Source organism: Peromyscus maniculatus, chromosome X (assembly GCF_049852395.1).
Source record: "Peromyscus maniculatus bairdii isolate BWxNUB_F1_BW_parent chromosome X, HU_Pman_BW_mat_3.1, whole genome shotgun sequence".
NCBI classification, from domain to species: domain Eukaryota; kingdom Metazoa; phylum Chordata; class Mammalia; order Rodentia; family Cricetidae; genus Peromyscus; species Peromyscus maniculatus.
In genome coordinates this window covers 115,757,231-115,774,131 of record NC_134875.1, presented here as the reverse complement: position 1 = coordinate 115,774,131, position 16,901 = coordinate 115,757,231, and the positions used below count along the sequence as shown (strand labels likewise).

Sequence of the window (16,901 nt, the reverse complement as noted above, 5' to 3'; positions counted from 1 at the left end):
AGGCAGCAGGCAAGCAGGCAGCAGGCAAGCAGGCAGCAGGCAGCAGCCAGCAGACAGGCAGCAGGCAGGCAGGCAGCAGGCAGGTGGCAGGCAGACAGGTAAGTAGAAACTAAAGTAATGGCTCAGAAGTTAAGAGCGCTTGATGCCCTTGCAGAAGACCCAAGTTTGGTTCCCAGCACCCATATCAGGTAGCTAACAGTCACCTGTTACCTCAGCTCTAGGGGGCTCAATGACCTCTTCTAGGCCCCTCATCCCTCCCCTCTGTGTGTGTCTCTGTCTGTCCTTCTGTCTGCCTGTCTCTGTCTGTCTGTCTCTGTCTCTGTCTTTCTCTGTCTTTCTGTCTCCTCTCTCTCTCTCTCTCTCTCTCTCTCTCTCTCTCTCTCTCTCTCTCTCACACACACACACACACACACACACACACACACAGAGAACTTTAAAAAGAGGTGAGAATGCCTGCTTTCAGCTAATCAGCGGAATATCTAGGAGGAAGCTGAGTGCCCTGGTTTCTGGGAAGGGGTGAAAGGCATTTTTCTTCCAGAGTACAGTTTGTGTTGTTTCTCGATTGCCTAGTAACAAAAGCCTCTTCTTGTTCTTTTTCTGACCTGATTATTTTCAGCTCAACACTTTTTTCAATTGAATGTTTACAAAAATTAATTTTGTTTTACTCCCCAAGTCATTTGAAGTCACCAAGTCTTAAACAAAATGCTGGGTAAGCACACAAACATTATCATCTGCTGAAACCTGCACGGTTACTCACTTTCTTCTGTTAGGCTTGTGTGCTTGGCAACCAGTCTCTTTTGTTATAGACAAAAAGAGACCTGCTCTTAAGTTGGCCTTCTAGCTTGCGTTGGGGGGAGGGAGGAGTCTCACAGATCTCTTTTTTAAATCCAAGATTCCCACATTTTCAGACCTTGATTAAGGAAGAGAATGTGCTTTGATAATTGGTCCAGTGGTACAAAACTCAAAGAAGACTCCCGTGGCTCATTAATCATGAGAAAAAGAGAGTTTAGAAAAGAAGGAAAGCTCGCAGTTTTGGTTTAGAGGGCTTGATTATACTAGGCAAGCGCGCCACCACCGTTGAGCTCCATCCTCGGGCCAGAATGGGTGCGGCTGAATAGCTACAAGCCCATCACAGCAGATTGCCGCTCCTTTTAGAAAGATGGCTTCTTGCTGTTTGCTGAGAGGAAGCAGGAGTTGGGTCAGGACAGGGAGAGGGTGTAGTAGAGGAAAATGGACAGCGGGGGTACCAAGTCTCTCTCTAGTCTTGGGAGAAAGCCTCTTTGCCATGAGGTAGGAAGTAGCGGCATGGTCGGTGTTGCCATGAGTCATTCGGAAACCAAGCAGCATTTCCCTCAAAATGAAGCATAATTTGCTGTGTGTTTCTGGGAGGATGTCTCACCTTGTTTATTGCAAAGGGAACACAACTGCAGTCCTGTCACCGTTGGGAATCTGCGAGCTCCTGTGCCTTTCTACTCTTTATCTTAAATTACTTTAATATTAAAGAAATGTGACTGTAGACATGAGATAGGAAATGAGCATCCTGCTTATTTCCCCAGAGGTAAAAACCCCACAAAAAGAGAAACAAAGCAAAAATGTGTTTTTTGCCGAAGAAGTTGAAGCTACAGCTGCTGGGTCCTCCATCTTTCATTTAGCTCCCCTCTTTTTCCTGGCTACACTTTTGGTTCTCGAATTTTTATCCACAGTTTCTACTAATTTGTGTCTCAGCGTGTCTCTTTTCTCTTTATTTCTTTTTGTCCAGGTGACTTCCCAGGAGAACTCTGAATCATGGCTATCTCTCTATTTCTAACTCTTTACCCTGAAAAGAAGTAGAAACTTGTGGCTGAGCTCTCAATTTTCCAAACAGAGTTATTAGCTGTTTAAATGCAGCCATATTGCTTCTCCTCCCCCATCTTCTTGTAGCCGGAATCCTAAAAGGTCTTATTCATAAAAACAAGCCTGGAGCCAGGTATTGGGGTGAACGCTGGAAGATCAGAGAAACAGAACCAGCCACAGCTAACCTCACTTGCCATCTTCTCAGCTGATCCTTTTTCCTCAAACTGGAAACCTCTGAGTCCTCACCCGAATGGATCTCAGCTGAACTGCTGCTCAAAATCCTAAAAGCTTAACCAGGCTCTAGTTCCTGGTCCTCACGCCTTAGATACCTTTCTGCTTCCTACCAACACTTCCTGGGATCAAAGGTGTGTGTCGCCATGCCTGGCTGTTTCCAGTGTGGCTTTGAACTCACAGAGATACAGATCTCTGCCTTTGGAATGCTAGGATTAAAGGTGTGTGTGCCAACATTTTCTGGCCTCTATATCTGTCTAGTGGCTGTTCTGTTCTCTGACCCCAGATAAGTTTATTAGGGTGCACAATATATTGGGGAACACAATATCACCACCTCTTCTCTCTGGAAGGAGGTACAGACAGCCTTGCCCCATGGTTCTTTCTGTGACTGTGTCCTTGGTCCTTAGCTCTTTCCACAGGTCTTGCAATAGCCATTATCTCTCCGGCTAGCTTGGCTTGTATGGACCACAACCAAGTCCGCAATACATTAATGTAGAACCAGGTGTGGTAATAGAAAGCCTCTAACCTCAACATTCTTGGAGGATGAAGTAGAATCACCATGAGTTCAAGGTCAACCTGGGCTACAAAGGCAGAACTAGGCCAGGCAAGTGATATATAGCAGGAACATGTCTCAGAAACAAAATATAACGTCCAAAGAGTGAAATAAGAAAGGGTTTAGTAGGAATCCAGTGCATCTATGAGGCATTTGCCCAGACAGACAAGTCAGCAGCCACTATGAAATCACCTGCTGCCCATGACACTTCATTCTTGGACCTCGAGAATGACTGATGTGGAGCACTGGCAATGGACACTGGTGGGGGTGGACTGGTGGCTTACCCTTCTATAGAATTTCCACTCTTCCTACTCATCAGAGGTCCCCCAGTTAGGAGAGGAGTTCCATGGATGACACTGTGAGCCATGTTCATGATGAATTCAATTTGACTCGGGAAAAGCCTGTTTATAATGGAGAGTTGCAAGCACATACAGAAACACACAAAGAGCATGCGTCCCATGTACAACCAATCTTAAGTAACTGTCAACCCAGGCTTGTCTTGATTTTGCTCCTGCACATTTCTCCACTTCCCACATGATGTTGAAGCAAGTCCTGATTCTCACACCATTTCGGCCGTAACTATTCCCAAAAGTTTCTGTGAGCCAGCATATCATCTTATAAATAAAGTTTCCTGGAACACAGACACACTCATTCATTTTCCTACTGTCTCTTGGGTCTTCCCTGAGTCAGCCTTAAACCTTCATGAAGTTCAAAGTATTTATCATTTTGCCCCCTAACAAAAAGTCTACTGAACTCTGCTTTAGACAAAAATTATTGAAAAATATTAATTAATTAAACAATAAAAATAATGACTTTAAAAGACAATCTAGATCACCATCATGTCTCATATGTGATAATAATTGACTACATAGTCACTTGAAATTGTTTAGGAATTTATAGGTTGTCAAATTCTTTGTTATTTGTTATTGCCTTTGAATCTTGCAATGAGAAGGATGGAAAGAAAATCAAATCATCATATTCTTTAAATTCCCTTTGTATATAAAAACATGGAAGCCTAGAGAGTATTAAACTGATCAATGATCAATGTGAAGAGAATAAGAAACTGTGGTATGCTCAGAATTCAATGGGTTTTCTATAGTACTCCACATTACAAGGCTCAGGGATCTTCAAAGAAGAAGAGACAGAGAGCAAGACAGAGATGGTGGACAGCTTCACAGAATCATTATTTTCTGGTCACGACAGGCAGGTGCACAGATGAACTCACAGGGATTATGACACCTTGACAAGACGTCCCCGAGCTCAAGCCAGATAAAATCCCCAGATGAAGGAGAGGTGGGCAGGAAACACTACCACTAGCTGAGGACCTGTTGGCATCTGATAGCTGCTGGGAGAAGGAATTAGTTGTCCTAAGAGCATGACACCTACTATGTCAACCACATCTAGGGCAGGCCACACTTCCAAGAGTAGCTGAGCAACGCAGATTGGACTCCAAGCATTAAAAACATTCTTTTAAAGAAGAAAACTCAAAATTAGAAAGGGAGATGAGGGTAGAGAGGGTCTAGAGGGAGTTGGGGTGAATATGATCAAAATACACTGTATGAAATTCTCAAAGGAGTAATAAAAATATTATTTTAAAATGACATAATCAAAGGCAGGTAGCTAAAAAGCAATTTGAATAGAATATCTCTGCTGCATATGATGGAGCATAGGGAACCATGAATCCTGTAGTATATGACTGGTCAATTCCCTGTGAGTTTCTTAGGCTCTCCACGTCAAGAGTATTTGACTTGAAGAAGCTGGCATGGGAAATGTATTTCAGACATGACTTGGAGTTAATTTAAGGTGAGACTCCTTCAAGCAGTAAAAATAACAGCAGCTTTATATTGAGTGAGAGTTCCCATGGAACCACTTTGGAGTTTGAAGTGCCATACTGGCATTTGGAGGAAAAAAAAATCTATGGGTAAGCCTTTCCTAGCACCCTCCTTCAAGAAGAACATGGGGTGTTATTTTACAGACTGGGGTGAGGGGTGAAATACAAGGTTTGGACTCTCTTCAGTTCCATGAGCACCTAGAGTCTGGAAGCACAGCCTGGCTCATTTGTCCATAAAACCTGCTACAAACAAAATAAAAAAACTAGATTTTCTTAGCAAAACCCCAATGCAATCTTTAACTGTTTTTTCTGGGAAATAATACTCTATACTTGAGAAGAGAATCCAAGAGAACATATAAAAATGAGAAATACAGTAAGTTCAATAATACTTTAGAAAGTATAAGAACATTTTACTTTAATCTTTATTTACTTATTTATCATTTTGCGACAGGTTCTTATTATGTAGCCCAGGATAGCCTCAAGTACCTGATCCTCTTTCCTTACAAGTGCTGAGGTTAAAAGTCTGTGACACCACACCCAGTTTTGTTCCCATATATCAATGCAGTTCCCAAAAAGGCCAGAGGAGAGCATACATCCCCTAGACCTGGCATTATGGATGGTTATGAGCTATCCAGTGTGGGTGCTGGGAACTGAATTCCAGTCCTCTGCAAGAGTATTACACATTCTTAACCACTGTACCATTTCTCTGGCCCCTTGTTCTCACTTTTATATAGCCAGAAACCCATCAAACAACCAAAGAACATTACTGAAGTAAATTCCAGATTGTTTAAAAGGAATGTTTATTTATACTGAACTACGAGATAATTTTCCTTAAAGAAACTTAAAATGTTTTCCTCAGAAGTCAATTAGATCCTTGGAAACAGAGCCCACTGATTCATGATTTTTGTATTTCTAGGACCTAGAACTGGGTCTGGCAGAGAATAGCATTTCTTGTATATGGCATTGAATAGCTACATAATGTCAACACTGTTCTTTATCTATACATAAGGAAAATCACATCTCTAGTAATTAAGAGGAACCGATTACCCAAAATATCACTTCACAATGGAGAAGCCTAGCAGGCATCATCACCTTAACCAAACAGTCAAGTTTAATATTGCCACCAAGGAATGACATGGAATAGCAAATACCCTGTTGTGGACTGAATAATGGCTCCCAGCAGTATCCAAGCCCTGGTCCTAGACCCAGTATTAATATACCCCCTTACATGACAAAAGAACATTTTTATTAAGGATTTTAAGATGTGGAGATTATGCTGGATAATCTGAGTGGGGCCAGTGTATCACAAGGGTCCTTATAAGTTGGAGGCAGAGGAAGGTGTCCTTATATAAGAAAAGGCAATGTGATGATGGAAACAGAGAATTGAGTAATATGGCCATAAGCTGAGGAATACTGGGTCTAATTCTCCCTGGAGCAGTGGTTCTCAACCTTCCTAATGCTGTGATCCTTTAATACAGTTCTTCATGATGTGGTGACTCCCAACCATTATTTTTGTTGCTACTTCATAACTGTAATTTTGTTACTTTTATGTATCATAATGTAAATATCTGATATGCAGGATATCTGATATGCCACCCCTATGAAAACCACTCACTGTACTAGAGCCTCCAGAAGGAACCTGCTTGAACAACAATTTGAATTTAGTCTTAAAGGTTCGTTTCAGAATTCTAGGACACAGAACTGAGAGAACACATTCTTCTTCTTTTATGCCATCAATGATGCTAATTGGTTATAGAAGCAATTAACACACACTCCCTGATAAGATTTGATGAGAAAGGACCCTGCTTCTGTGGATTTTTCCCCAAGAATTCATCTCCCAAGTCTAATAATAAAGTGTCAGGAAATCCAAAATTGAAGGATATTCTACAAAATGCCTGACCTGTACTCTCTAAAATATTGTTAAGATCAAACTAGGTCTGGTAGCACAGGTCTGAAATGAAAGATAATGAAAGATACTCAGGAGGATGAGGCAGAAGGACCACACATTTGAGGCCTGTATGAGCTACAGAGTGAGGTCAAGGACAGTCTGTCAAAGAAAAACTGAGTTCAACCCCCAATAATGAGAGAGAGAGAGAGAGAGAGAGAGAGAGAGAGAGAGAGACAGAGAGACAGAGAGACAGAGAGACAGAGAGACAGAGAGACAGAGAGACAGAGAATGATAATAAGGAAAGTCTGAGAAACTGTCACCGATATGGCACTGGTCTAAAGAATCATAATGATTAACTACCATGAAGCATCTTGGATTAGATCCTGGAATAAAAGATGACAGTAGAAGGACTATAAGTCTGAATAAAGTCTATCATTTGGACAATAGCATTATTCCAATACGAATCTCTTAGCTTTGTAAGATATTAACACCACTGGGAGTTGGGTGATGGATATATCTGGAATCTTTGCCCTGTCTTTGCAACTTTTCTGTAAACCTAAAATTATTTCAAAGTAAAATATTTAAAAAGGGATTCATCCTGACAACATGTTGTCATGTCAGACATCTATTATGGATAGGCAGAAATAACTTAGGGATGCTTTTCAGGGCATTTATTATTCCTCAGAGGGAAGGGGGAAAAGACTGGGAAGAAATGACTGATCTTAGGATGGTGCCTCTCCTGCATGTTGTAACTGTTACTGGTCAGGACTGGTACCTCTTATTGTCCTGGGGCATAGGCAAGGAGAAAGTGTCCCTGTATTTCACAGCTGGAAAACCACCTCACAGAACACTTCAGCTACAAATAATGTTCACTGAATTGATTTGACTTGCCCAAGCTCACTGAGCAGATACAGAGATGGCATATAAATTGTCTCATTTCCAGATGTATGGTGGCTGAGCAACTAAGTTCAGCTCATTTATACTATTTCCAAAATACATACATCTTATCCAGATAAGAAACTTTGGTGTTCTTGGACAACAAATGGATTGCAGTTGGCATAATTTCTCCAGACTTGACCAGACTTTCCCTTCATCAAACACCCTGTCTAAACACTCAAGGTTCAAGCTGCCTCTTGTGGTCTTTTTTGTTTCTTTTGTATTTTTTAATGGTTTGTATTTCTTTCTCCTGTCCATCCATCCCACTTACCAAGTGGAATCCATTGTGGTATAACAAATTCCCATCAAGCAGTGCTTTAACAGTAACAAACATTTTTCAGCTTAGTCTCTGGTGGTCAGAAATTTGGGAGTGGTTTGGCTGGGTTTCCTGAGTCAGGGGCTGTTATGAAGCTGTCAGGTATTGGCTAAGGCTTCAGGAATCTGAAGGCACAGTTTTGTCTCTAGAGGCCCTACTCCTAAAATGACCCACGGCTATCTCAGTTCTTCATCAAGTAGGCCTATCAGTAAGGGCATTTTAATGTTGTGCTGGTTCCTTTCTTAGAACCTGTGACAATGTCTGATAGAAACAACTTCAAGGAAAAGAGGTTTGGCTGGCTCACAGTTTAGAGGGTATTATATTTCCTCATGATGGGGGAAGGCATGGTGCCTTGGTCTAGGGCTGTGGGACTTTGAGGAGGATCAGAACTAGAGGCAGGACACCCTTCAAGGCCCTCCTCTGCCAGACTAGATCATCTAGCTAGGTCCCATGTCCCAAAGGTTCCATAACCTCTCCAAAACAGCACCACCAACTCTGGCCAAGTGTTTAAATGCATGAACCTGTAGGGAGACATTTCACGTTCGAACCATAGCAAGTGTCCTCATGACATGGCAGCTGGCTTCCTCCAATGACCCCAAAGAAGAGGCTGTGATGCTTTTTCTCATCTAGTCTTGGAAGTTGTACACCATCCCTGCTTCATCATTTTGCTTGTTAGGATCAAGATACTAAGTAAAGCTCACATCCAAGAGAAAGAAAATTAATCCTGGTTTCCTAAGGAGACACATTCTGTGTTGGTTACTTGTCTCATTGCTGTGACCAAATACTAACAAACGAAGCTTAAATAAAGAAGCATGTATTTTGTCTCATGGTTCCTGGGTACAGTCCATCATGGAGGGGAAGTACCTGTCGAAGGAGCTTGAGGCAGTTGGGCACACTGCATCAGCAGTCAGGAAACAGGGAGCCATGAATTACTGTGACTACCTCGAATTCTTTTTTTTTTTTTTTTTTGGTTTTTTTTTTTTTTTTGGTTTTTCGAGACAGGGTTTCTCTGTGTAGCTTTGCACCTTTCCTGGAACTCACTTGGTTTGGTAGCCCAGGCTGGCCTCGAACTCACAGAGATCCGCCTGCCTCTGCCTCCCGAGTGCTGGGATTAAAGGCATGCGCCACCACCGCCCGGCCTACCTCGCATTCTTTATATCCAATTCAGGACCCCAATGCATAGACAGGTACTGTCCACATTTAGGATTGGCCTTCCTATCTCAATTACCCATATCAAGGAACTCCGTCCTAGATAAGCTCAGGGATTTGTTCCCAAGGTGATTCTAAGTTCATCAAGTGGTCAGTCAAGGTCATCTAGCATACACACATCAAGAACAGGCAGACTTAAAAGCCACAACATTGCCTGTTCCTTTAGCTTTGATGTGAGCTAAGAATGTGGGCTTCCTCTCCAGGCTTTCTCTGGCCATCTGCATTTATTTCTGCAGCTTCCTAAGGCTCAAGCCGACACTCACTCTTTGGGAACACATCCTTCATCTTTCACGGAAGTTTCCCAGCCCATGAAAAGTCCCAGAGTGTTGAGAACAGAAAAGGGAACTTGAAACAATCCCAGCTTCGTAGGGTCTGGATAGAGTCATCTGCCTTGTCTGTTCCTGCTGCTGCACTAAAATTTGACATTTCAGATTCTTTTCAAGCCAGAGTTGCTGCAGTCGTCGGCACAGCTGCTGTCACCGAGCTCACATTCAAACCATGCCCAGTGCTCACCGACCTTCAGCACATCACCTTCTCATCCAAACCGAATGCCACTCTACTCTTGCCTCTTTTGCTGTGTGTTTGGACTATCGGGCCTTTAGCATTCTTGTCCTCCATTCTCTTCAGCGTTCACCTCTCTGTCTTCATCTTTCTTTTCCATTGACTCACTCACCTTCCTTCATTCCTATAGTGAATTCAGTTGTCGCAAGACCAGGTTCAGAATTTCCCTCTAGACTGACTCCCGTCTTGTCCTTGCTTTTTATTCTCGGAGTGATATTCCAAAAACAAAGGGGAAAAAAATCAATCCTATGGCTGGGTCAACTGACACATACCCTGAATCTCAAAACTCAGAAGGCAGAGGCAGGTGGATTTCCATGATTGGAGCCTTACTCCTGGATGTAGTGATGTAGTCTAAGACACTGGGACAACTCTCAGCCATTATCAAGAATCTGGGGGAACTCCACAGCCATTATCAGTGATGTGAAGAAACCACAATACAATGTTTTATTTTTTATCTACTTGTTTTCTAATCTGGAACTCTTAATCCTCCTGCCTCAGACTCCCATGTGTTATGACTACAGGCCTGCATTACCACACTGAGCTGCAGGGTTGAAGTGGTTCTTAGTTGAATTTTGAGGTGGTTCAGTTCCTGGTTCCATGCTGAACTTGAGCAAGCCTTCAACCTCATGCCCATTTCCTGTTCCTATCCTGATTTCTTAACCATTGTTACCAGACATTCCTGGTGCTACATCCATGTTCCACAGACTTTAAAATGCATCATGTTACCATGAAGATCATTTCTTTTAAATGTAGCTCATCAGAGGGCTGGGAGTAGTGCCGAGGATTCTGCAGTTCTAAAATTGTATTTTTTAATTTATGTGAGCATGCACAGGCATTAAGGTGCCACACAGTATGGAGGTCAGAGGACAACTCTCTGGAGTCAGTTCTCTCCTGCCACCTTGTGGGGTTCAGGGATTGAAGTTAGGTTGCTAGGCCCAAGCAAACGCCTCAACCATTTGAGCCATGCCCCTAGCCCTGAGGTCATGCCCATGCTGCAGGCGTAAGGATTTACTCTTGGGTAGCAAGAACCCATAGCAACAATGTAAACTCTTAACTATGCTCCCTTTCTTACTCCCTCAGCAGAAGGGACACAATAAGTACTGTCATGATGACATGATCTCTAGGGCCTATGCTGTTTGTCTCATTAGCCCCCAGTACAACAAAGATCTGGACTCCCCTGCACATTTAAATGAAAAATAGTGATTGTTGGGTTCTGGCACTGAAGATTTAAAATGAGTACATATAGGGTAGGGCTCAGAAGTTGTATTTTAACAATGCACCCCTGACAATCTTGCTGATTAAATTTTTTGGTAATTATGTATGTATGTGTATCTGTGTGGGGGTACATGCATGTTGGTGTGGGTTCTTGCAGAGGCTAAATGCACAGAGTCCCCTTAGAGCTGGAATTTGTGAGATGTGAGTGCTGGGACCTGAAATCAGATCTTCAGAAAGAGTAGTATACACTCTGAAATACTGAGCCATCTTTCCAGGCCCACATTTTTTTTTTAAGACTTGCATCTTATAGACTAATGTCCAGCCTGAAATCTTCACTGAAAAGTCTTCCCCCAACAGATCTAACATCCTTTATTTTATTTTGCACTGCCCTTCTCTTTTCTGGATACACTCATGCTGTAACTAATTCAGCTTAGTTGTGTTGCCTTATCAAGAATTTTAGTTGGTGGAAAATATAATACCAGCACATACCATTGGAAGAAACTTTCTCTCTTCTCTTTGATTCTATGGAATCCAGCTACCCTCCTAAATTTCAACAGATCTTTGCCCCGCTCATATTAAAATTCCCCCAGAAGAGCAGCTCTTTTGGAAGAGTAGAAAATGTGATTCTGTTGACTGCAATGGAAGCACACATGACATCCTTCCGTCAACACACAGGAAAAAACGTTTGTCACATTCCCATCCTAGTGAGACACTGGCTTCCTCGAGGCCAGAGACTTGGTTTATATTTGTTCCCTTTCATTCTCCTAAGTCACAAGCATCTCGTGCTCGTCACGAAACAACAAGCTAAGCAAAGGTCTGAGTATGGTCAGTGTTTTCCTAGAAGATGACACAACACTAGAGATGGAATTCAGAATTCCATGGTTAGCCTTTTTTAACATCCTTGAATTTAGAAAATAGTAGATATCATTCCTCAATATATCTTCCCTCTTAATATACCTTTAGAACAGTCTATACTGCTCTGCTGGGGAAGGTGTAATGTTAGCGGCAGCTTTGAGAAAGCAACACCTGCCCACATCCGCTTACACGGGAAGAAACACTAATAGCCTAAGTGGATTTACGAAGTCAGACTGACTCAGCACATGGAGGCATCTGATGAACAACGAGAAATCATGCCCACAAGTCCCCTTTGCGCACCCAAACTCTGTAGACAGGACTTCATAGCGACAACATCGGATTCGACACTGTCTCACCAGCTTGCCTCCAGCTGTGTCTCATGCTGCACTCCCCTTGCCCGGTCTCTTCTAATTTGAGTGACCTTTATAAAGGGGCTTAGAGTGGTTCTCTTGCTCAGTGCCACCCCTCCTTTGTGCCACTAATCACATGCTGCTTTGTAGCTGTTCAGAAAGCTCTAGCACACACTTAGCAAACCTTCAGCATCAAGTATCACATTTTCTGAAGAAAGGGTGGTTGCTTCATTCTAGAAAGGCAGTAGTGTCTAAAAAGAAGTCCCCTTGCTCAGCACCACTGTCTAGCCTCTTATATGTGTGGTACCTGGAAGCTGTAAATTTCCCTCATGTAAATAGAGGCGTTGGTGATTCACCAGTGTGAGTGGAACTCTTGTCTATTGATTTGAGATCAATCAGTCTTCTGAGCTGTCCCAAAGCAAATCTTTTCCCTTCAATCCCCAAATGGTAATTATGGTAATAGTGATAAGTAGCTAAAATTAATCAAATGGAATAAATACTATACGGTCTTACCAGGGATTGTTTTTTATTAACCTTCATAAATTATCCCCGCTCCACAGATAACGAACTTGAACCTGAAGACATGTAAGTAATTTGCCCAGGCAATGTGCCAAGGTAATAAATGAGAGGGTCAGTCAGGACTGAAGCTCATGTCTTGCATCAGTAAGTTGTACTGCTAGCAACTGATGGACACCACTGGGCTCATGGTTATTGACTCATTACTGTCGAGGCTGGACTCCACTAAGAAAGCCTTCTACCTACAAGCACGTGGCATCAGTCTTCTGCGTGCTGCCTGCATGGAGCCTTTCATATTACAGCAGCCACCTGGGTATCAAATGCCGCAAGTGTCCATGACAACACACTTGGAAGCTTGCTTGGTGGGCCCTGACATGGTAACAAGCACTCGTTTCTTTATTCCTTATGGGCCCTGAAAAATGAGCCTTCCACTAGCGCTCTGTTATTAGCTAACTTTCAGGAAGGGCCCACAGCTCCACAGACATCTTGAAGGTACAGCCTTATAATGTATGCATTAGTGCCAGCTAAAGGTCAAGCCTGATTCTGATAGTATTTTTAATAGAGTCTTTCTCAGCACTCCTTCGGCCATAACTTATTTCTTTCACCAGTTTCTCCCTCCCCCCATTTCTTGGGAGAATTCACAACTGTTGTATAGTTCAGAGGAAATTGAAAGCTTGCCAAATAATGCAAAAGCTACACTAAAAAGCCAGTTTTTAGATCAGAAGAAAAAGGGCATATTTTTTTCTGGAAAAAATATTATTGATCTTTGAATGTTAAGCATGCAGCTGGCTCCGTAGTTAAGAAACACAGGGGCTTGGGAAATTCTCAGGAAAGAGCACATGTGTATTGTGCTTCTGGTTTTCCTGAAGTCTGTTGCTGGAGGTTTAAGGTGTGAGTCCTGTACATGCACTTCTCAGTAACAGTCCCTATTCCAAAGGGACTAAGTAGGGGCAGCTCACACACACAGACCCAGACGTACGATTCTAATGCATTAGTGAAGATTAGAAATGGGGAGGGTCATGAGTCACATAGGAACTCATGGAGATAGTATCAGAGAGAGCCCTAGTCTTTGCAGAGAGCAGCATTTATTAAATACCGACTATGGGTGCTGCTGGCTTAAATGAAAAGGCAAGGTATCTGTTAAGCCACAGGAGTTGCAATCTGCTGGCTGATTCTCATTTGGAGAAAGCGGGCAGCTGGGCAGTGATTGAAGTGTCCAGCAGGGGGCTGGCATTCGCTGTCTATACGTGGTCCTGGCTCCTCTTCAAAGCCTCAGCTCAGGAGAGCTGCCGTTTGCTGGGAAAGCCAGTGACGTGCAAAGCATCCTGCCTATAGGATTGGAGGCTTTCTTGGTGCAGTTTTTTTCTACCCACTTTAAACCTTCAGGTTCTACATATCAGGAAAGACGGGAAATGCTGTGTGAAAATAGCAATCCAAAAGTTCTTAGCAAACTGCAGCCAGAGGGACTCAGACTAGAATGGAGGTAGGAAGAACTGGGACAGAGTGGGCTTAATCCTAAGCTTTTCTTTGGGCTGAGTTTCTGTTGCTTGTTAACTTAGGGCATTTACAGATAGATGTATCACTCACTGGTGGTGTGGAGGCTGGGGCAGAACCAACATCAACGTACTGAGCTAGAGTTTGGAATACCAGTGTGTGTGCATTCAGAGTGTTTTTATTAAAGGAGACCAAGAGCCTAGCACAGATCTTACCTTCATCACCTAACTGCAAAACCAGAAGTTAAGAAGCAGCATCTTAAAGGCGCTTTTCTAGAGAGAAGTCTTGAGATGGCTCTGAATAATTGTTCCCACCTGAACCTGGAAGTGGACCCTTTCCTGTACTGCAACAACACCGTCAATCAAAGTCTGAATCCCCCCAAGATGGACAACTGGTTCTACCCAGGAATCATTTACGTCATCCCCGCAGTTTATGGGGTTATCATCGTGATAGGCCTCATTGGCAACATCACCCTGATCAAGATCTTCTGCACAGTCAAGTCCATGCGAAACGTGCCAAACCTGTTCATCTCTAGCCTGGCTTTGGGAGACCTGCTGCTACTGGTAACCTGCGCCCCTGTGGATGCCAGCAAGTACCTGGCTGACAGATGGTTATTTGGCAGGATTGGCTGCAAACTGATCCCCTTCATACAGCTTACCTCAGTGGGGGTGTCTGTCTTCACACTTACAGCGTTGTCCGCAGACAGGTAAGTACTGACTGCAAGTTAATATCCTCTCTTGGGGTGGGGGACTACTCAGTGAATGACACAGGAGAGCTGTTTTCATGAAAGGGAAGTTTTACTCAAATTCAAACTCCCTTCCAGGCATGGTTTTGTTCTGGAAATTACTTCTGGAGTTTGGCATATTAGTTTAAGAAAAGAAAAATGAGTGAATGGTGGAGACAGGAGGAGACAAATGAGAATTAAATCTCTAAGCCTGAGTCCAAGGGGCATTTTTTCTGAAGAAAAATCATTGCCTAGCCTGTCTTCTCCCTCCCTGAAAAATTAATTGAGCAGTGAAAAGGACAATCACACCCCATAGTTTCAACCTCAGGCTAATGTTTCTTAGAAGCAAGTCAGACCCTTTCAGAAAACAGAGAAGGTTCCACTGCCCCTCTGTAAAACCTTTGAGAAAGAAAAAATAGGCTCCGTTTCTTGGAACTTTGTCTTCCTTGGACAGTGTTAACTTTTCTTACAGCTGATATTCGAGTGTGACTGTACAGAAAAATTGTGTGTTGATTTTTGTAAGTTTTCCCTCAATGAACTTAAACACAATTGCTCTCTTTGGCCTGGCTAAGGAAATGTTGTTCAAGGTTAACTCCTAATTGTCATAGCTTTATTAATATCCTTCTATGTTCAATGTCTTTGGAGCTTGGTGGTGGTGGGTATCCATTTTTATTCTGGAAAATACACATCTTTGTGAACTTCATTGTGTGTGTGTGTGTGTGTGTGTGTGTGTGTGTGTGTGTGTGTGTGTGTATAGAGAGAGAATCTTAAAACCTGTTCTCATGCATTTATCAACTATCTACTGTGTTAAAAAATAAAACCCATGTTTGAACAAGCAAATAAAGAAATATTTGTAGGATATTCACACATATTGCTGGCCATATCTTAGGTTCTGATGATTGAACACAGAAATGATTAGATACAGCATATGCTAAATGGCTAAATTAAGAAAAACAGGTCCAGTGGACCAGAGATCATAAGTTATCTTAAGTCAACTCTATGGTGTATGTTAAAGATACATAGGACCAGAGTGTATACTGGAAAGAGAATAGGCACAGTTCTTAAAAGTTTAGAATCTGAAGAATATGGCCTACATCTTAATACATCTGGTGCTGGAGTCTTTTTCTAAAGGAACAAACCGTCCTCAGGTGAGCTGGCCTTGGTAAGTAATGGACAAATAAAGATAACGTTATCAGTATTTGTGGCCATGTGTTTCTCCTAAGCTACTTAAACTACACTGCTCAGTACAGATGATATTCTCAGAAACTGAAAAGTAATGATCCAGAAATGAGGTTATTGTGTGGACCGGACAGGGTTTCTCCACTCACCCTCATCTTGCTTGCACCCTGCCTTTTTGCCCTCCAGGTACTAATGACCACAGATACTTTTCTGTGTTCGTTCAGGGCCAGCAAACTTTAGAGCTGGCAGAAGCTCCATGGCTGGTTCCCACTGGTGGAGGGCACGTCAGGCTGAGCATAATTTTCTTGATGGGAAGAAGAGATTTGGGTTTCCGGGCTGGTGAATGCAGTGGTCCAGATGGTGTTTACTGTCTCCTCGGGGAGGCGAACAGAGTGGAAAGGGAGGGCATGGAATGGAAAACTGCAGCTGCAAGGACCCTCTTCCCGGAGTTTCAGCGCAGACTGAACTAGCCATCAGCAGTCAGGAGAAGCTCTGTGCGAAGCTGAGTTGGATGCCACTGCAGCTGCAGCCTGTCCTCACTAACTTTTTGTATTTGGCTGCGCCTTGCAAAGGCTGATGGGTCACTGGAATTACAGGTGCCGCACCACACTGACTTCAACAAGAATAGGTGGCCTGCCAGTTTGGTAACACAAGACTGTACCTTTCTATTCATCTTATGTTTGAAAGCAACGAGATTCTTACAGCAGCCTTATGGGCTTGCCAATGTAAATGTGAATTCTATACTTTTCAATGTGTCATCTATGTACACAGTAAAGAGAATAAGTTAACAGCTCAGTATTTTACATGATGTCTATGTAACTGTGTAGCCACTACCCAGTTGAGACATTAAGGATTTCCAGTGCCTTGCCCATTTCCAGTTAATATTCCTACAGAGAGGCAATTATTACTTTGATTTCATTCACCCAGTATTACTTATTGCATTCATATGGAATCATACAGCTTGTCTGCCTAAAAAGAACTTATGCTTGGCATAGTTCTGTGTTATTCATCCATGTTGATGTGTTTAGCAGTGTTTTTTTTGTTTTGTTTTTTGTTTTTTGTTTTTACTGTGTGTAGGGTCCCATTGAAAGAAAAGACCTCAGTTACCCTGACGAACACTGATGTATTTCTTATTTGGGGCTGAGAATCTTTTCTGGGTATTCTATTTTTTTTTCTTTGAGAATTTCATACAATATAGTTTGATCATATT

The 16,901-nt window shown here is 42.6% G+C and overlaps 1 protein-coding gene across 1 annotated transcript in view; it reads left to right on the top strand.

The window, feature by feature from the left end:
- Nucleotides 1-13,695: 13,695 nt before the first annotated feature.
- Grpr (gastrin releasing peptide receptor) overlaps nucleotides 13,696-16,901 on the top strand; it is a 38,259-nt gene continuing 35,053 nt past the window's right edge. The window contains exon 1 of the mRNA XM_006973216.4: nucleotides 13,696-14,494. Coding sequence (XP_006973278.1) covers nucleotides 14,079-14,494 — 416 coding nt within the window. The 5' untranslated portion in view covers nucleotides 13,696-14,078. The remainder of the gene's footprint in view (nucleotides 14,495-16,901) is intronic.